This window comes from Chiloscyllium plagiosum, unplaced genomic scaffold, assembly GCF_037043375.1.
Source record: "Chiloscyllium plagiosum isolate Xiang-an unplaced genomic scaffold, Cpla_swu_hap1 HiC_scaffold_27, whole genome shotgun sequence".
Lineage (NCBI taxonomy): Eukaryota > Metazoa > Chordata > Chondrichthyes > Orectolobiformes > Hemiscylliidae > Chiloscyllium > Chiloscyllium plagiosum.
The window spans coordinates 74,867,739-74,890,191 of NW_028270165.1; the positions used below are offsets into that span (position 1 = coordinate 74,867,739).

Sequence of the window (22,453 nt, forward strand, 5' to 3'; positions counted from 1 at the left end):
TTTTGTATTTGTTAAAACCCTTTGGATTCTCCTTAATTCTATTTGCCAAAGCTCTCTCATGTCCCCTTTTTTCCCTCCTGATTTCCCTCTTAAGTATACACCTACTGCCTTTATACTCTTCTAAGGATTCACTCAATCTATCCTGTCTATACCTTACATAGGCCTCCTTCTTTTTCTTAACCAAACCCTCAATTTCATTAGTCATCCAGCATTCCCTATAGCTACCAGCCTTCCCTTTCACCCTGACAGGAATATACTTTCTCTGGATTCTTGTTATCCCATTTCTGAAGGCTTCCCATTTTCAGCCGTCCCTTTACCTGCGAACATCTGCCTCCAATTAGCTTTCGGAAGTTCTTGCCTAATACTATCAAAATTGGCCTTTCTCCAATTTAGAACTTCAACTTTTAGATCTGGTCTATCCTTTTCCATCACTATTTTAAATCTACTAGAATTATGGTCGCTGGCCCCAAAGTGCTCTCCCACTGACACCTCAGTCAGTGATTCCTGAAGAAGGGCTCATGCCCGAAATGTCAATTTTCCTGCTCCTTGGATGCTGTCTGACTTGCTGCGCTTTTCCAGCAACACATTTTCACCTCAGTCACCTGCCCTGCCTTACTTCCCAAGAGTAGGTCAAGTTTTGCCCCTTCTCTCGTCGGTACATCCACATGCCCAATCAGAAAATTGTCTTGTACACACTTCTAAATTTCTTTCAGAATATTTCAAATACATACTTTATTCAGAGGGAACACCTTTACAAACACACACATGGCCACTGAAGCAGATCGGTTCTGCATACAGAGAACAAACAGACATTGCTGGGTTTGAGTCTCAAACAAACCCAAAGTCATTTCCCAACTTACGCCTGGTGCTACCGTCATGCGCCTCCGCCCTGAAACCTGTTGGCGTTCCAGCGCAAGCGGCTGGCCTCGGCCGATTAGATTAGATTAGATTACATTACATTACAGTGTGGAAACAGGCCCTTCGGCCCAACAGGTCCACACCGCCCCGCCGAAGCGCAACCCACCCATACCCTTACATTTACCCCTTACCTAACACTCCGGGCAATTTAGCATGGCCAATTCACCTGACCCTGCACATCTTTGGACTGTGGGAGGAAACCGGAGCACCCGGAGGAAACCCACGCAGACACGGGGAGAACGTGCAAACTCCACACAGTCAGTCGCTTGAGGCGGGAATTGAACCCGGGTCTCTGGCGCTGTGAGGCAGCAGTGCTAAAAACTGTGCCACCGTGCCGCCCAATTGTTTGCAGAGCAGCGTGTTCCGAGGTCCAGGACTATGCGCCGAGGGACGCACCGAATCTCAGGGCAGCTGCCGAGAGGATGGGGGGGGGGGGGGGGGGAAAGAGAGAATCCACTGCCGGGGTCTTTCTGTCGGAAGTTCAATGGGGGGGTCCGTGCACTCAGTGTGCGATTTTAAAAGCCGTGCTACTGTAGATTCCAACGCGCTCCACCACCGACTGATGCAAAACCGTGTTTTCGGTTCCGTTTGAACGGAGGGTGGAGGCTTTCCGGTCCTCTGCACCTCCGCAACTCAAGTCCTCTAAATACATTACATCCACTGGGTCCCCTTGATCTGCCCTCGTCAAAGGATTCCAGTGCATTTGATGGGCATGACTCTCTGCGTGATTATACCCTGCCTTTCCGAGAGCTCCGCTCTTGCACAGACTCTCAACATTTTCTGCAAAATGACAACAGTTAGGAGCTGGGGAGAGGAACAGAGAGGGGGAGAGGAACAGAGAGAGGGAGAGTCCATTGTTCCACTTCCACCCCCCCCCCAAAAACACCCCTCTCGCGAGTTCCTTCATGGTCTCTGCCAAAGGTGTTGGATTGACAGCGCCGCCGACCAATGGGCAGGGACCGGACGGTGACGCAACAGACGGACACGCCACGGTGCCCGCGCCGGACCAACCGCCGCGCTTGCTCGCGATGACAGACGTCGGGACGGCCCAATCGGGTTGACGCGGAGTTGGTGAGGTTGCGGCCAGAGACCTCTCTGCCCGCCTCCGCGACGGTGACGGGTCAGAGGTCAAACTCCGCCCCCCCCCCCCCAGCAGCAAACCAAAATGGCGACGCACGGCCCGGCCCGCGGTTGCTAAGGGCGGCCTGGTTCGACAGTTTAAAAGAAAGAGAAAAGACCGGACAGTCCGCCTCGCCTTGAAATTCCGAGATAAAAATTAAAGTAAGCGAATCGGTTTTGTTTTTCCCGATCTCCCTTTCGGACCACGCGGGGCCTGTCTGAATACGGAGACCTGCGGCTCTTCCCCCGGATTTGCCACCCTGTCCCGCCCCTTCAAAAGAAAAGGGTGTAAACAACCACCCATTGGCTCACGGCTGTCCAATCAAACCGTGGCTAGGTTTCGGAGTGACAGCTGATTGGCCAATGGTATCCCGGCTCTGTGCAGCGTCACCTGACAGATGGCATGTTCGACCAATGGCGACCCGCCTTCGCGGGATGTCCTGCCCCCCCCCCCGTTCTCCGTTCGTCACCTGACCGGCACGCCGGAAGGCCAATGGTTAATGTGAGCTGTGACCAATCGGGTTGAGCGGTGGGCGGGACATAGCTCGCGCCGCGCCTCGGGTCCCGTCCCTCCCGCCCGACTGAGGCGGCCGCTCGGCCAATCGAATAACCGAACGTGTCACGGCTGGGCCAATGCGACGAGGCGGAGTGGGCGGCATTCATACCTTGTCGTCGTCAACCAATGGGCGACCGGGACCGCCCCTGACCGACAGTGGGTCGACCCAATAGGGCGACAGCCCCGTGACCAGCGGACGAGGAGGCATCCAATCAGGGAAAGCCGGGTGGGGTTTGCGTGACTCTCATTGTCCTCTTCGGCCAATGGGGTGGCCGGGTGGGATTGACCGGCGGGCGCCGATCCAATAGGACGTCGGGAAATGTGGACGGACTGGAGCCTGGCCAATGGACGGCGAGGTGTTGGGCGGGTCTCCTGTTAACCAGGAAGTGGGTTTCTTGAGAGTGAGACAGTCGGGGGGGAGTCAATCTCAAACCCAAATTGGGTGAGGTTGCAGGGGTGGGCACCCAAGGGTGCTGAATGGGTGGGCTGGGGGGAGGGACAATGATGTTCCAACTCCCCCACTACCAACAAAGTAGGGAAAGGGTTGGGGTCCACAGTAGCAGGTGGCCATTCGGCCCCTCCAGCCCTCTCTGCCATTCGGCCCCTCCAGCACTCTCTGCCATTCTATCACTCAACAACAGGGGGCGGGGTTCAAGGCACCAGCCAATGGAGGAAGGGGGATATCATTCTGCAGCTGAAAATGTGTTGCTGGAAAAGCGCAGCAGGTCAGGCAGCATCCAAGGAGCAGGAGAATCGACGTTTCGGGCATGAGCTCTTCTTCAGGAATTCCCGAAACGTCAATTCTCCTGTTCCCTGGATGCTGCCTGACCTGCTGCGCTTTTCCAGCAACACATTTTCAGCTCTGATCTCCAGCATCTGCAGTCCTCATTCTGCACCTCACTCCCTCCCTCCGATCCACACCCTCAATCCTCACCCTCCCTCCACCCCACACCCTCAATCCTTACCCTCCGACCCACACCCTCAATCCTCACCCTCCGACCCAGACCCTCAATCTTCACCCTCTGACCCACACCCTCAATCCTCACCCTCCGACCCACACCTTCAATCCTCCTTCCGACCCACACCCTCAATCCTCACACTCCCTCCCTCCGACCTACACCCTCAATCCTCACCCTCGCTCCCTCTGACCCACACCCTCAATCCTCACCCTTCCTCCCTCCGATCCACACCCTCAATCCTCACCCTCCCTCCACCCCACACCCTCAATCCTTACCCTCCGACCCACACCCTCAATCCTCACCCTCCGACCCAGACCCTCAATCTTCACCCTCTGACCCACACCCTCAATCCTCACCCTCCGACCCACACCTTCAATCCTCCTTCCGACCCACACCCTCAATCCTCACCCTCCCTTCCTCTGCCCCACACCCTCATTCCTCACCCTTCCTCCCTCTGACCCACACCCTCAATCCTCACCCTCCGACCCAGACCCTCAATCCTCACCCTCCGACCCACCCCCTCAATCCTCACCCTCCGACCCACACCCTCAATCCTCCCTCCGACCCACACCCTCAATCCTCACCCTCCGACCCACACCCTCAATCCTCACCCTCCCTCCCTCCGACAACACCCTCAATCCTCACCCTCCCTCCCTCTGACCCACACCCTCAATCCTCACCCTCGCTCCCTCTGACCCACACCCTCAATCCTCACCCTTTCTCCCTCCGACCCACGCCCTCAATCCTCACCCTCCCTCCCTTCCTCTGCCCCACACCCTCATTCCTCACCCTCCCTCCCTCTGACCCACACCCTCAATCCTCACCCTACCTCCACCCCACACCCTCAATCCTCACCCTCCGAACCGCACCCTCAATCTTCATCCTCCCTCCCTCTGACCCACGTCCTCAATCCTCATCCTCCCTCCGCCCACACCCTCAATCCTCACCCTCCCTCCGCCCATACCCTCAATCCTCACCCTCCCTCCGCCCTCACCATCAATCCTCACCCTCCCTCCGCCTGTAACAACAGGGGGATATCGTACCATTCGGCCCCACTATCCTGGTCCACCAGTCTTTCAACTCTGCGCTGTTTTCCTACAATGTCCCTTCCAGTCTCGTGCCCTGCCTCTCTCTCTCTCTCTCTCAGTCTCTCTCTCTCTCTCTGTCCCTCTTCCCCCCCCCCCTCCCCAGCCTTTTGAATGCACCCGCGGTCAGTGAGCTCCCACAGTCTGTGCAGGGGCGCCGGGAGAATTCCAGACACTCACCCATCCACCAACACCTCGGCCATAAATGGCCAACCTCTTTCCCCGAGCCCGTCTCCTCAGGTTCCACCCTCCCCCACCCAGGGGACGCCTGCACCTGCCCCCCCCCCCCCATGCCGCACGGTATTGCCTCCGCTGTGAGCGGGGAGATGAGGTGCCACCACCACCACCACCATCCACCTCCTGGCATCAGCGCGTCACGTCCCCGCTGTGCTAGTCCCCAATTGGAAGGTTCCAAAAGAGGGAAGTATTCCAGAAACCTCCAGGGAGAAGAGAGAGAGAGAGGCCATTCCTTTGGGGAAAAATTTGGGAGAGGGTTCTGAGCCGAGCGGTTTGATAAGTTACTCGGTGGTCTGCCCCCTTTCTAGAAAAATCCGTCCTCCACAATCACGCTGCCCCAACCCCCACCCCCGCCCAGGCCTTTACCCTCCATCTATTAACATTGGGACTCCGAGACTGCAGCATGTAGAAATTTCTGGAAGGGAGCCGAGTGGTATCATGGACTTGAGGGGCAGAATGGTCACTTCCTGTTCCTGTGTAACAGGCCTAAGTGGGGGGCAGGGGGGGCTGAATGGCCTCTTGCTGTTCCCGTGTGACAGGCTGGAGGAGGGGGGGCTGAATGGCCTCCTGCTGTTCCCGTGTAACAGGCTGGAGGAGGGAGGGCTGAATGGCCTTCTGCTGTTCCTGTGTAACAGGCTGGAGGAGGGAGGGGCTGAATGGCCTCCTGCAGTTCCCGTGTAACAGGCTGGAGGAGGGGGGAGGCTGACTGGCCTCCTGCTGTTCCTGTGTGACAGGCTGGAGGAGGAGCTGAATGGCCTCCCACAGGGATCCCACAGTGCCCAGGGATGTGCAGGTTAGGGTGGATTGGCCGTGCTAAATTACCCATAGTGCCCAGGGATGTGCAGGTTAGGGTGGATTGGCCATGCGGAATGCAGGGTGACAGGGATAAGGTGTTGGGGGAAAGTGTCTGGACGCTATGCTGTTCGGAGGGTCAGCATGGACTTGCTGGGCCGAATGGCCTGTTCCCACACTGTGGGGAGGAAACCGGAGCGCTGGGAGGAAACCCGTGCGGACACAGGGTGGGGGGAGAGGACGTGCCAATTCTGCACAGACAGTCGCCCTGAGGGTGGGATCGAACCACGTGGTCCCTGACGCTGTGAGGCAGCGACGCTATCCACCGAGCCACCGCGTAATGCAGGAGGGAGGCTGGAAATGAGGGAGGAGAGAGGCGAGCGGGAATAGTTTGCAAGCTTTCCCTAAATATTCATTCTCTCTCTCTCTCTCTCTCTCTCGCTCTTTCTTTCTCTCTCTCTCGCTCTCTCTCTCCCCCCCCCCCTTTTCCCCCTCACCACCCCACCCCACCGTTCACCCGAAGATGGGCGAGGTGGAGATTTCAGCGCAGGCGTATGTGAAGATGCAGCTCCATGCCGCCAAGTACCCGTCCTGCGCCGTGAACGGCCTTCTGCTGGCCGAGAGTGCACCGGAGGAGAGGCGCGGCTGTCAGGTCCTGACTGACTCCATTCCCCTCTTCCACAGCTGCCTCCCTCTCACCGTCATGTTGGAGGTCGCACTCAATCAGGTGGGTGCTGCAGTTCCACCGAGTTCACATCGGGGTGGCGACACACATGGGGTGGAGTGGGGAGGGAGGGGGAACAGTGAACTGAACTGAACTGAATGGAACGGAATTGAGTTGAATTGAATTGAACGAAACTGATTTGAAGTGAACTGAATAGAACGGAACTATTGAATTGAATTGAACTGAATTTACTCAATTGAACGGAACTGATTTGAATGGAACAGAATTGAACTCAACTGAACTGAATTGAACGGAACTGAACTGAACTGAATTGAACTCAACTGAATTGAACTCAACTGAATTGAACTCAACTGAATTGAACTCAACTGAATTGAACTCAACTGAATTGAACTCAACTCAACTGAACTCAACTCAACTGAACTCAACTCAACTGAATTGAACTCAACTGAATTGAACTGAATTGAACTGAACTCAACTGAATTGAACTCAACTGAACTGAATTGAACTCAACTGAACTGAATTGAACTCAACTGAACTGAATTGAACTCAACTGAACTGAATTGAACTCAACTGAATTGAACTCAACTGAACTGAACTCAACTGAACTGAACTCAACTGAACTGAACTCAACTGAATTGAACTCAACTGAATTGAACTCAACTGAATTGAACTCAACTGAATTGAACTCAACTGAATTGAACTCAACTGAATTGAACTCAACTCAACTGAATTGAACTCAACTGAACTCAACTCGACTGAACTCAACTCGACTGAATTGAACTCGACTGAATTGAACTCGACTGAATTGAACTCGACTGAATTGAACTCGACTGAATTGAACTCGACTGAATTGAACTCGACTGAATTGAACTCGACTGAATTGAACTCGACTGAACTGAACTCGACTGAACTGAACTCGACTGAACTGAACTCGACTGAATTGAATTCGACTGAATTGAATTCGACTGAATTGAATTCGACTGAATTGAATTCGACTGAATTGAATTCGACTGAATTGAATTCGACTGAATTTAATTCGACTGAATTGAATTCGACTGAACTGAACTCGACTGAACTGAACTCGACTGAATTGAACTCGACTGAACTGACCTCGACTGAACTGACCTCAACTGAACTGACCTCAACTGAACTGACCTCAACTGAACTGAATTGAACTCAACTGAATTGAACTCAACTGAATTGAACTCAACTGAACTGAATTGAACGGAACTGAATTGAACTCAACTGAACTCAACTCAACTGAACTGAATTGAACTCAACTGAATTGAACTCAACTGAACTGAATTGAACGGAACTGAATTGAACTCAACTGAACTCAACTCAACTGAACTGAATTGAACTCGACTGAATTGAACTCGACTGAATTGAACTCGACTGAATTGAACTCGACTGAATTGAACTCGACTGAATTGAACTCGACTGAACTGAACTCGACTGAACTGAACTCGACTGAACTGAACTCGACTGAACTGAACTCGACTGAACTGAACTCGACTGAACTGAACTCGACTGAACTGAACTCGACTGAATTGAATTCGACTGAATTGAATTCGACTGAATTGAATTCGACTGAATTGAATTCGACTGAACTGAATTCGACTGAACTGAATTCGACTGAACTGAATTCGACTGAACTGAACTCGACTGAACTGAACTCGACTGAACTGAACTCGACTGAATTGAACTCGACTGAACTGAACTCAACTGAACTGAATTGAACTCAACTGAACTGAATTGAACTCAACTGAACTCAACTCAACGGAACTCAACTCAACTGAATTGAACTCAACTGAATTGAACTCAACTGAATTGAATTCAACTGAACTGACCTCAACTGAACTGAACTCAACTGAACTGAACTCAACTGAATTCAACTCAACTGAATTCAACTCAACTGAATTCAACTCAACTGAATTCAACTCAACTGAACTCAACTCAACTGAATTGAACTCAACTCAACTGACCTCAACTCAACTGACCTCAACTGAACTGACCTCAACTGAACTGACCTCAACTGAACTGAATTGAACTGAACTGAATTGAACTGAACTGAATTGAACTCAACTGAATTGAACTCAACTGAACTGAATTGAACGGAACTGAATTGAACTCAACTGAACTCAACTCAACTCAACTGAATTGAACTCAACTGAATTGAACTCAACTGAATTGAACTCAACTGAATTGAACTCAACTGAATTGAACTCAACTGAGTTGAACTCAACTGAGTTGAACTCAACGGAACTGAAATCAACGGAACTGAACTCAACGGAACTGAATTGAACTCAACTGAATTCAACTCAACTGAATTCAACTCAACTGAATTCAACTCAACTCAACTCAACACAACTCAACTCAATTGAACTCAATTGAATTGAACTCAATTGAACTCAACTGAATTGAACTCAACTGAATTGAACTCAACTGAATTGAACTCAACTGAATTGAACTCAACTGAATTGAACTCAACTGAACTGAACTCAACTGAACTGAACTCAACTGAACTGAACTCAACTGAACTGAACTCAACTGAACTGAACTCAACTGAACTGAACTCAACTGAATTGAACTCAACTGAATTGAACTCAACGGAACTGAATTGAACTCAACTGAATTGAACTCAACGGAACTGAATTGAACTCAACTGAATTGAACTCAACTCAACTGAATTGAACTCAACTGAATTGAACTCAACTGAATTGAACTCAACTGAATTGAACTCAACTGAATTGAACTCAACGGAATTGAATTGAACTCAACTGAATTGAACTCAACTGAATTGAACTCAACTGAATTGAACTCAACTGAATTGAACTCAACTGCATTGAACTCAACTGAATTGAACTCAACTCAACTGAACTCAACTGAACTGAATTCAACTCAACTGAATTGAACTCAACTGAATTGAACTCAACTGAATTGAACTCAACTGAATTGAACGGAACTGAATTGAACGGAACTGAATTGAACGGAACTGAATTGAACTCAACTGAATTGAACTCAACTGAATTGAACTCAACTGAACTGAACTCAACTGAACTGAATTCAACTGAACTGAATTCAACTCAACTGAATTCAACTCAACTGAATTCAACTCAACTGAACTCAACTCAACTGAACTCAACTCAACTGAATTGAGCTCAACTGAATTGAACTGACTGGAACGGAACAGAGTTGAACTCAACTGAATTGAACTCAACTGAATTGAACTCAACTGAATTGAACTCAACGGAACTGAATTGAATGGAACTGAATTGAACTCAACTGAATTGAACTCAACTGAATTGAACTCAACTGAATTGAACTCAACTGAACTGAATTGAACTCAACTCAACTCAACTCAACTGAATTGAACTCAACTGAACTGAATTGAACGGAACTGAATTGAACGGAACTGAATTGAACTCAACTGAATTGAACTCAACGGAACTGAATTGAATGGAACTGAATTGAACGGAACTGAATTGAACTCAACTGAATTGAACTCAACTGAATTGAACTCAACTGAATTGAACTCAACTGAATTGAACTCAACTGAACTGAATTGAACTCAACTGAATTGAACTCAACTCAACTCAACTCAACTGAATTGAACTCAACTGAACTGAATTGAACTCAACTGCATTGAACTCAACTGAATTGAACTCAACTGAATTGAACTCAACTGAACTCAACTCAACTGAACTCAACTGAACTGAATTCAACTCAACTGAATTCAACTCAACTGAATTCAACTCAACTGAATTCAACTCAACTGAACTCAACTCAACTGAACTCAACTCAACTGAATTGAACTCAACTGAATTGAACTGACTGGAACGGAACAGAGTTGAACTCAACTGAATTGAACTCAACTGAATTGAACTCAACTGAACTCAACTGAACTGAACTCAACTGAACTGAACTCCACTGAATTGAACACCACTGAATTGAACTCCACTGAATTGAACTCCACTGAATTGAACTCCACTGAATTGAACTCCACTGAATTGAACTCCACTGAATTGAACTCCACTGAATTGAACACCACTGAATTGAACTCCACTGAATTGAACACCACTGAATTGAACACCACTGAATTGAACTCCACTGAATTGAACTCAACTCAACTGAACTCAACTCAACTGAACTCAACTGAATTGAATTGAACTCAACTGAATTGAACTCAACTGAATTGAGCTGAATTGAATTGAGCTGAACTGAATTGAAGCGAGTTGAACTTAATGGAACTGAATTGAATTGAATGGAACTGTATTGAATTGAACTGCATTAAATTGAATTGAATTGAATTGAACGGAGCTGAATTGAATGGAACAGGATTGAATTGAAAGGAATTGAATTGAACAGACCTGAATTGAACAGAACTGTATTGAACTGAACTGAATGAATTGAATTGAATTGAACTGAACTCAATTGATTTGAATTGAACGGAGCTGAATTGAATGGAGCTGAATTGAACGGAGCTGAATTGAATTGAAAGGAATTGAATTGAACAGAACTGAATTGAACGGAACTGTAATGAATTGAACTGAACTGAATTGAATTGAAGTGAATTGAAGTGAATTGAATTGAAGTGAATTGAATTGAAGTGAATTGAATTGAAGTGAATTGAATTGAAGTGAATTGAATTGAACGGAATTGAATTGAACGGAATTGAACTGAACCGAATTGAACTGGACGGAACTGAATTGAATCGAGCTGAATTGAACTGAACAGACTTGAACTGAACAGAATTGAACTGAACAGAATTGAACTGAATTGAACCGAACTGAAATGAACTGAACTGAATTAAACTGTATGGAACTGAACTGATTGGAACAGAATTGAACTGAACTGAACTGAACCAAACCGAATTGAACCGAACCGAATTGAATTGAAGCGAATTGAACTGGACGGAACTGAACTGGACGGAACTGAATTGAATTGCACTGAATTGAATCGAACTGAATTGAATCGAGCTGAATTGAATTGAAGGGAACTGAATTGAACGGAACTGACTGGATCTGAATTGAATTGAACTGAACTAAATTGATTTGAATTGAACAGAACAGAATTGAATTGAACTGAATTCAACTGAATTGAACGGAACTGAATTGAACGGAACAGAATTGAACTGAATGGACCTGAACTGAATTCAATTGAATTGAACTGAACCGAACAGAACAGAACTGAATTGAACTCAACTGAATTGAACTCAACTGAACTGAATTGAACTCAACTGAATTGAACTCAACGGAACTGAATTGAACTCAACGGAACTGAATTGAACTCAACTGAATTGAACTCAACTGAACTCAACTGAATTGAACTCAACTGAATTGAACTCAACTGAACTGAACTCAACTGAATTGAATTCAACTGAATTGAACTCAACTGAATTGAACTCAACTGAACTGAATTGAACGGAACTGAATTGAACTCAACTGAACTCAACTGAACTGAACTCAACTGAACTGAATTCAACTCAACTGAACTCAACTCAACTGAACTCAACTCAACTGAACTCAACTCAATTGAACTCAACTCAATTGAACTGACTGGAATGGAACAGAGTTGAACTCAACTGAATTGAACTCAACTGAATTGAACTCAACTGAATTGAACTCAACTGAATTGAACTCAACTGAACTGAACTCAACTGAATTGAATTCAACTGAATTGAACTCAACTGAATTGAACTCAACTGAACTGAATTGAACGGAACTGAATTGAACTCAACTGAATTGAACTCAACTGAACTCAACTCAACTGAACTCAACTCAACTGAATTGAACTCAACTGAATTGAACAGAGTTGAACTCAACTGAATTGAACTCAACTGAATTGAACTCAACTGAATTGAACTCAACTGAATTGAACTCAACTGAATTGAACTCAACTGAATTGAACTCAACTGAACTGAACTCAACTGAACTGAACTCAACTGAATTGAACTCAACTCAACTCAACTCAACTGAATTGAACTCAACTCAACTGAACTCAACTGAATTGAATTGAACTCAACTGAATTGAACTCAACTGAATTGAAGCGAATTGAACTTAATGGAACTGAATTGAATTGAACGGAACTGTATTGAATTGAACTGCATTAAATTGAATTGAACGGAGCTGAATTGAATGGAACAGGATTGAATTGAAAGGAATTGAATTGAACAGACCTGAATTGAACAGAACTGTATTGAACTGAACTGAATGAATTGAATTGAATTGAACTGAACTCAATTGATTTGAATTGAACGGAGCTGAATTGAACGGAGCTGAATTGAATTGAAAGGAATTGAATTGAACAGAACTGAATTGAACGGAACTGTAATGAATTGAACTGAACTGAATTGAATTGAAGTGAATTGAATTGAACGGAATTGAGTTGAACGGAATTGAATTGAACGGAATTGAACTGAACCGAATTGAACTGAACCGAATTGAACTGAACCGAATTGAACTGGACGGAACTGAACTGGACGGAACTGAATTGAATCGAGCTGAATTGAATCGAGCTGAATTGAACTGAACAGACTTGAACTGAACAGAATTGAACTGAACAGAATTGAACTGAATTGAACCGAACTGAACTGAATTGAACTGAAATTAACTGAACTGAATTAAACTGTATGGAACTGAACTGATTGGAACAGAATTGAACTGAACTGAACTGAACCGAACCGAATTGAACTGGACGGAACTGAACTGGACGGAACTGAACTGGACGGAACTGAACTGGACGGAACTGAATTGAATCGAACTGAATTGAATCGAGCTGAATTGAATTGAAGGGAACTTAATTGAACGGAACTGAATGGATCTGTATTGAATTGAATTGAACTGAGCTAAATTGATTTGAATTGAACAGAACAGAATTGAATTGAACTGAATTCAACTGAATTGAATGGAACTGAATTGAACGGAACAGAATTGAACTGAATGGACCTGAACTGAATTCAATTGAATTGAACTGAACCGAACGGAACGGAACAGAACTGAATTGAACTGAACCGAACTGAATTGAACCGAACTGAATTGAACGGAACTGAATTGAACGGAACTGAATTGAATTGAAGTGAATTGAACTGAACTGAACTGAATTGAATTAAACTGAACTGAATTGAACAGAACTGAATTGAATGGAATTGAATTGAAGCGAATTGAACTGAACTGAACTGAACCGAATTGAATTGAACCGAATTGAATTGAACTGAACTGAATTGAATTGCACCGAACTGAACTGAATTGAACTGAACTGAGTTGAACTGAACTGAATTGAATTGAATTGAACTGAACTGAACCGAATTGAACCGAACTGAACTGAACTGAACTGAATTGAATTGAAGCGAATTGAACTGAACTGCATGGAATTGAATTGAATTGAACTGAATTGAAGTGAATTGAATTGAACTGAACTGAACTGAATTAAACTGTACGGAACTGAACTGATTGGAACTGAACTGAATTGAACTGATTGGAACTGAACTGAATTGAATTGAACTGAATTTAATTGAACTGAACTGAATTGAACGGAATTGAATTGAAGCGAATTGAACTGAATTGAACGGAACTGTATTGAATTGAATTGAATTGAATTGAAATGAATTGACTTGAATTGAATTTAATTGAATTGCACTGAACTGAATGGAACAGAACTGAATTGAATTGAAGTGAATTGAACAGAACTGAATTGCACTGAACTGAATTCAATTGAGCTGAACAGAACTGAATTGAACTGAACTGAACTGAACTGATTGGAACAGAATGAACTGAACTGAACTGAATTGCACTGAACTGAATTGAATTGAGCTGAACTGAATTGAACGGAACTGAACTGATTGGAACAGAATTGAACTGAACTGAACTGAACTGAATTGCACTGAACTGAATTGAATTGAACTGAACTGAATTGAACTGAACTGATTGGAACAGAATTGAACTGAACTGAACTGAACTGAATTGCACTGAACTGAATTGAATTGAGCTGAACTGAATTGAACGGAACTGAATTGAACGGAACTGAATTGAATTGAATTGAACTGAACAGAATTGAACTGAATTGAACTGAACTGAACTAAACTGAATTGAACTGAACTGAACTGAACCGAATTGAATTGAACCGAATTGAATTGAACTGAACTGAATTGAATTGCACCGAACTGAACTGAACTGAACTGAGTTGAACTGAACTGAATTGAATTGAATTGCAACGAACTGAACTGAATTGAACTGAACTGAACTGAACTGAACCGAATTGAACCGAACTGAATTGAACCGAACTGAATTGAATTGAAGCGAATTGAACTGAACTGCATGGAATTGAATTGAATTGAAGTGAATTGAATTGAACTGAACTGAACTGAACTGAATTAAACTGTACGGAACTGAACTGATTGGAACTGAACTGAATTGAACTGATTGGAACTGAACTGAATTGAATTGAACTGAATTGAATTGAACTGAATTGAATTGAACTGAATTGAATTGAGCTGAACTGAATTGAACGGAATTGAATTGAAGCGAATTGAACTGAACTGAATAGAATTGAACTGAATTGAACGGAACTGTATTGAATTGAATTGAATTGAAATGAATTGACTTGAATTGAATTTAATTGAACTGAACTGAATTGAATTGCACTGAACTGAATGGAACGGAACTGAATTGAATTGAAGTGAATTGAATTGAACTGAATTGAACAGAACTGAATTGAACTGAATTCAATTGAACTGAACAGAACTGAATTGAATTGAATTGAGCTGAATTGAATTGAGCTGAACTGAATGGAACTGAATTGAACTGAATTGAATTGAACTGAATTGAATTGAACTGAATTGAACTGAACTGAATTGATCAAGTGAATTGAATTGAACTTAATTGAATTGAACAGAACTGTATTGAATTGAATTGAACTGAACTGAATTGAATTGAACGGAACTGAATTGAATGGGATTGAACTGAGTGGAACTGAATTGAGTTGAATTGAACTGAACTGAATTGAACTGAACTGAATTGAACTGAACTGAATTGAACGGAACTGAACTGAGTGGAACTGAACTGAATTGAATTGAAGTGAATTGAATTGAACTGAATTAAACTGTATGCAACTAAACTGATTGGAACAGAATTGAACTGAACTGAATTGAACGGAATTGAATTGAATTGAATTGAATTGAATTGAACTGAACAAAATTGAACTGAACTCAATTGAACTGGACTGAACTGAATTGAACAGAATGGAATTGAATTGTACTGGACTGAATTGAACTGAACTGAACTCAACTGAATGGAATTGAATTGAACTGAACAGACCTGAACTGAATTCAATTGAATTGAACGGAACGGAACCGAATTGAATTGAGCTGAACTGAATGGAACTGAATTGAATTGAACATAACTGAATTGAAAGGAATTGAACTGAACTGAGCTGAACAGAATGGAATTGAATTGTACTGGACAGAATTGAACTGAACTGAACTCAATTGAACGGACCTGAATTGAACTGAATGGACCTGAACTGAATTCAATTGAATTGAACGGAACGGAACTGAATTGAACTGAACAGAACTGAACTGAATTGAATTGAGCTGAACTGAATGGAACTGAATTGAAGTGAATTGAACTGAACTGAATTGAACAAGTGAATTGAATGGAACGGAACTGAACGGAACGGAACTGAATTGAGTGGAACTGAATTGAGTTGAAGTGAATTGAACGGAACTGAATTGAACGGAACTGAACTGAATTGAGTAGAACTGAATTGAATTGAAGAGAATTGAATTGAGCTGAACTGAATTGAACCAAACTGAAATGAATTGAAGTGAATTGAATTGAACTGAATTAAACTGTATGCAACTGAACTGATTGGAACAGAATTGAACTGAACTGAATTGAATTGAACTGAACTGAATTGAATGGAACTGAACTGAATTGAACGGAACTGAATTAAATTGAATTGAACTGAATTGAATTGAATTGAACTGAACTGAATTGAACTGAACTGAACTGAATTGAATTGAACTGAATTGAACTGAACTGAACAGAATTGAACTGAACTGAACTGAACTGATTTAAACTGAACTGGAGGATAGTGGGCTAGTGTAGTTTAGGTGGGCTTGGATCGGCGCAACATCGAGGGCCGAAGGGCCTGTACTGCGCTGTATTCTTCTATGTTCTATGTTCTATGAATTGAATTGAACTGAATTGAATTGAGCTGAACTGAATTGAACGGAATTCAATTGAATTGAACTGAACTGAATAGAATTGAACTGAATTGAACGGAACTGTATTGAATTGAATTGAAATGAATTGACTTGAATTGAATTTAATTGAACTGAACTGAATTCAACTGAACGGACCTGAACTGAATTCAATTGAATTGAACGGAACGGAACTGAATTGAACTGAACTGAATTGAATTGAGCTGAACTGAACTGAAATGAACTGAACTGAACTGAACTGAACTGAATTCAACTGAACGGACCTGAACTGAATTCAATTGAATTGAATGGAACGGAACTGAATTGAACTGAACTGAATTGAATTGAGCTGAACGGAACGGAAAAGAACTGAACTGAAATGAACTGAACTGAACTGAACTGAATTGAACTGAATTGAATTGAACCAAACTGAACTGAACTGAATTGAATTGAACCGAATTGAATTGAACTGAACTGAATTGAACTGATTTGAACTGAACTGAATTGAACTGAATTGAACTGAACTGAATTGAACCAAATTGAATTGAACCAAACTGAACTGAACTGAATTGAATTGAATTGAACCGAATTGAATTGAACTGAACTGAATTGAACTGATTTGAACTGAACTGAATTGAACTGAATTGAACTGAACTGAATTGAACCAAATTGAATTGAACCAAACTGAACTGAACTGAATTGAATTGAACCGAATTGAATTGAACTGAACTGAATTGAACTGAATTGAACCAAACTGAACTGAACTGAATTGAATTGAACCGAATTGAATTGAACTGAACTGAACTGAATTGAACTGAACTGATTGGAACAGAATTGAACTGAACTGAATTGCACTGAACTGAATTGAATTGAGCTGAACTGAATTGAACGGAACTGAATTGAATTGAATTGAACTGAACAGAATTGAACTGAACAGAATTGAACTGAATTGAATTGAACTGAACTAAACTGAATTGAACTGAATTGAACTGAACTGAACTGAACTGAACCGAACCGAACCGAACTGAATTGAATTGAACCGAATTGAACTGAACTGAACTGAACTGAACTGATTGGAACAGAATTGAACTGAACTGAACTGAACTGAATTGCACTGAACTGAATTGAATTGAGCTGAACTGAATTGAACGGAACTGAATTGAATTGAACTGAACAGAATTGAACTGAATTGAACCAAACTGAACTGAACTGAATTGAATTGAACCGAATTGAATTGAACTGAATTGAATTGAATTGAATTGAACTGATTGGAACAGAATTGAACTGAACTGAATTGAACTGAACTGAATTGAATTGAACTGAATTGAATTGAACCAAACTGAACTGAACTGAATTGAATTGAATTGAACTGAACTGAATTGAACTGAATTGAACTGAACTGAATTGAACTGAACTGAATTGAACCAAATTGAATTGAACCAAACTGAACTGAACTGAATTGAATTGAACTGAACTGAATTGAACTGAATTGAACCAAACTGAACTGAACTGAATTGAATTGAACCGAATTGAATTGAACTGAACTGAACTGAATTGAACTGAACTGAACTGAACTGATTGGAACAGAATTGAACTGAACTGAATTGCACTGAACTGAATTGAATTGAGCTGAACTGAATTGAACGGAACTGAATTGAATTGAATTGAACTGAACAGAATTGAACTGAATTGAATTGAACTGAACTAAACTGAATTGAACTGAACTGAACTGAACTGAATTGAACCGAATTGAATTGAACTGAACTGAACTGATTGGAACAGAATTGAACTGAACTGAACTGAACTGAATTGCACTGAACCGAATTGAATTGAACTGAATTGAATTGAATTGAATTGAATTGAATTGAATTGAACTGAACTGATTGGAACAGAATTGAACTGAACTGAACTGAATTGCACTGAACTGAATTGAATTGAGCTGAACTGAATTGAACGGAACTGAACTGAACTGAACTGAACCGAATTGAATTGAACTGAATTGAACTGAATTGAATTGAATTGAATTGAATTGAACTGATTGGAACAGAATTGAACTGAACTGAACTGAACTGAATTGCACTGAACTGAATTGAATTGAGCTGAACTGAATTGAACGGAACTGAATTGAATTGAATTGAACTGAACAGAATTGAACTGAACAGAATTGAACTGAATTGAATTGAATTGAACTGAACTGAACTAAACTGAACTGAACTGAACTGGACCGAATTGAATTGAACCGAATTGAATTGAATTGCACCGAACTGAACTGAATTGAACTGAACTGAGTTGAACTGAACTGAATTGAATTGAATTGAGCTGAACTGAATTGAACGGAATTGAATTGAATTGAACTGAACTGAATTGAACTGAACAGAATTGAACTGAATTGAACTGAATTGAACTGAACTGAACTAAACTGAATTGAACTGAACTGAACTGAACTGAACTGAACTGAACTGAACCGAATTGAATTGAATTGAACCGAACTGAACTGAATTGAACTGAACTGAGTTGAGCTGAACTGAATTGAATTGAATTGAACTGAACTGAACCGAATTGAACCGAACTGAATTGAACCGAACTGAATTGAATTGAAGCGAATTGAACTGAACTGCATGGAATTAAACTGAATTGAAGTGAATTGAATTGAACTGAACTGAACTGAACTGAATTGCACTGAACTGAATTGAATTGAGCTGAACTGAATTGAACGGAACTGAACCAAACTGAACTGAACTGAATTGAATTGAACCGAATTGAATTGAACTGAATTGAACTGAACTGAATTGAATTGAATTGAATTGAACTGATTGGAACAGAATTGAACTGAACTGAACTGAACTGAATTGCACTGAACTGAATTGAATTGAGCTGAACTGAATTGAACGGAATTGAATTGAACTGAACAGAATTGAACTGAACAGAATTGAACTGAATTGAATTGAATTGAACTGAACTGAACTAAACTGAATTGAACTGAACTGGACCGAATTGAATTGAACCGAATTGAATTGAACTGAACTGAATTGAATTGCACCGAACTGAACTGAATTGAACTGAACTGAGTTGAACTGAACTGAATTGAATTGAATTGCACTGAACTGAACTGAACTGAATTGAATTGAGCTGAACTGAATTGAACGGAATTGAATTGAATTGAACTGAACTGAATTGAACTGAATTGAACTGAACTGAACTAAACTGAATTGAACTGAACTGAACTGAACTGAACCGAATTGAATTGAATTGAATTGAACCGAACTGAACTGAACTGAACTGAACTGAACTGAATTGAACTGAACTGAGTTGAGCTGAACTGAATTGAATTGAATTGAACTGAACTGAACCGAATTGAACCGAACTGAATTGAACCGAACTGAATTGAATTGAAGCGAATTGAACTGAACTGCATGGAATTAAACTGAATTGAAGTGAATTGAATTGAACTAAACTGAACTGAATTAAACTGTACGGAACTGAACTGATTGGAACTGAACTGATTGGAACTGAACTGAATTGAATTGAGCTGAACTGAGCTGAACTGAATTGAACTGAATGGAACTGATTGGAACTGAACTGAATTGAATTGAGCTGAACTGAGCTGAACTGAATTGAAGCGAATTGAACTGAACTGCATGGAATTGAATTGAATTGAACTGAATTGAAGTGAATTGAATTGAACTGAACTGAACGGAATTAAACTGTACGGAACTGAACTGAATTGAACTGAATTGAATTGAACTGAATTGAATTGAGCTGAACTGATTTGAACGGAATTGAATTGAAGCGAATTGAACTGAACTGAATAGAATTGAACTGAATTGAACGGAACTGTATTGAATTGAATTGAATTGAAATGAATTGACTTGAATTGAATTTAATTGAACTGAACTGAATTGAATTGCACTGAACTGAATGGAACGGAACTGAATTGAATTGAATTGAAGTGAATTGAATTGAACTGAATTGAACAGAACTGAATTGAACTGAATTCAATTGAGCTGAACAGAACTGAATTGAATTGAATTGAGCTGAATTGAATTGAGCTGAACTGAATGGAACTGAATTGAATTGAACTGAACTGAATTGAACAACTGAATTGAATTGAACTGAATTGAATTGAACTGAACTGAATCGAACAAGTGAATTGAATTGAACTGAATTGAACTGAATTGAATTGAACTGAACTGAATTGAATGGGATTGAACTGAGTGGAACTGAATTGAGTTGAAGTGAATTGAACGGAACTGAATTGAACGGAACTGAATTGAACGGAACTGAATTGAACGGAACTGAACTGAGTGGAACTGAACTGAATTGAATTGAAGTGAATTGAATTGAACTGAATTAAACTGTATGCAACTGAACTGATTGGAACAGAATTGAACTGAACTGAACTGAATTGAACGGAACTGAATTAAATTGAATTGAACTGAACAGAATTGAACTGAACTCAATTGAACTGAACTGAACTGAATTGAACAGAATGGAATTGAATTGTACTGGACTGAATTGAACTGAACTGAACTGAACTCAATTGAATGGAATTGAATTGAACTGAACAGACCTGAACTGAATTCAATTGAATTGAACGGAACAGAACCGAATTGAATTGAGCTGAACTGAATGGAACTGAATTGAATTGAACATAACTGAATTGAAAGGAATTGAACTGAACTGAGCTGAATTGAACAGAACTGAATTGAACAGGATGGAATTGAATTGTACTGGACAGAATTGAACTGAACTGAACTCAATTGAACGGACCTGAATTGAACTGAATGGACCTGAACTGAATTCAATTGAATTGAACAGAACGGAACTGAATTGAACTGAACAGAACTGAACTGAATTGAATTGAGCTGAACTGAATGGAACTGAATTGAAGTGAATTGAACTGAACTGAATTGAACAAGTGAATTGAATGGAACGGAACTGAACGGAACGGAACTGAATTGAGTTGAACTGAATTGAAGTGAATTGAATTGAGCTGAACTGAATTGAACCGAACTGAAATGAATTGAAGTGAATTGAATTGAACTGAATTAAACTGTATGCAACTGAACTGATTGGAACAGAATTGAACTGAACTGAATTGAATTGAACTGAATTGAACTGAACTGAACTGAATTGAACTGAACTGAATTGAATTGAACTGAATTGAATTGAACTGAACTGAACTGAACTGAACTGAACTGAATTGAACTGAACTGGAGGATAGTGGGCTAGTGTAGGTTAGGTGGGCTTGGATCGGCACAACATCGAGGGCCGAAGGGCCTGTACTGCACTGTATTCTTCTATGTTCTATGTTCTATGTTCTATGAATTGAATTGAACTGAATTGAATTGAGCTGAACTGAATTGAACGGAATTGAATTGAATTGAAGTGAACTGAATAGAATTGAACGGAACTGTATTGAATTGAATTGAAATGAATTGACTTGAATTGAATTTAATTGAACTGAACTGAATTCAACTGAACGGACCTGAACTGAATTCAATTGAATTGAACGGAACGGAACTGAATTGAATTGAGCTGAACTGAACTGAAATGAACTGAACTGAACTGAATTGAACTGAACTGAACTGAACTGAATTGAACTGAACTGAACTGAATTGAACCGAATTGAATTGAACTGAATTGAATTGAACCAAACTGAACTGAACTGAATTGAATTGAACTGAATTGAATTGAACTGAATTGAACTGAACTAAATTGAACTGAACTGAATTGAACTGAATTGAATTGAACCAAACTGAATTGAATTGAACCGAATTGAATTGAATTGAACTGAACAGAATTGAATTGAACTGAACTGAATTGAATTGAATTGAATCAAACTGAACTGAACTGAACTGATCTGAACCGAATTGAACTGAACTGAACTGAACTGAACC

At 41.7% G+C, this 22,453-nt stretch overlaps 1 protein-coding gene across 1 annotated transcript in view; it reads left to right on the plus strand.

Annotated features, from left to right (window-relative positions):
• The first annotated feature begins 2,040 nt into the window (after positions 1-2,040).
• LOC122545614 (ER membrane protein complex subunit 9-like) overlaps positions 2,041-22,453 on the plus strand; it is a 37,229-nt gene continuing 16,816 nt past the window's right edge. Inside the window, exons 1-2 of the mRNA XM_087974893.1 lie at positions 2,041-2,199; positions 6,190-6,393. Of these exons, the coding sequence (XP_087831019.1) occupies positions 6,190-6,393 (204 nt within the window). The 5' untranslated portion in view covers positions 2,041-2,199. The remainder of the gene's footprint in view (positions 2,200-6,189; positions 6,394-22,453) is intronic.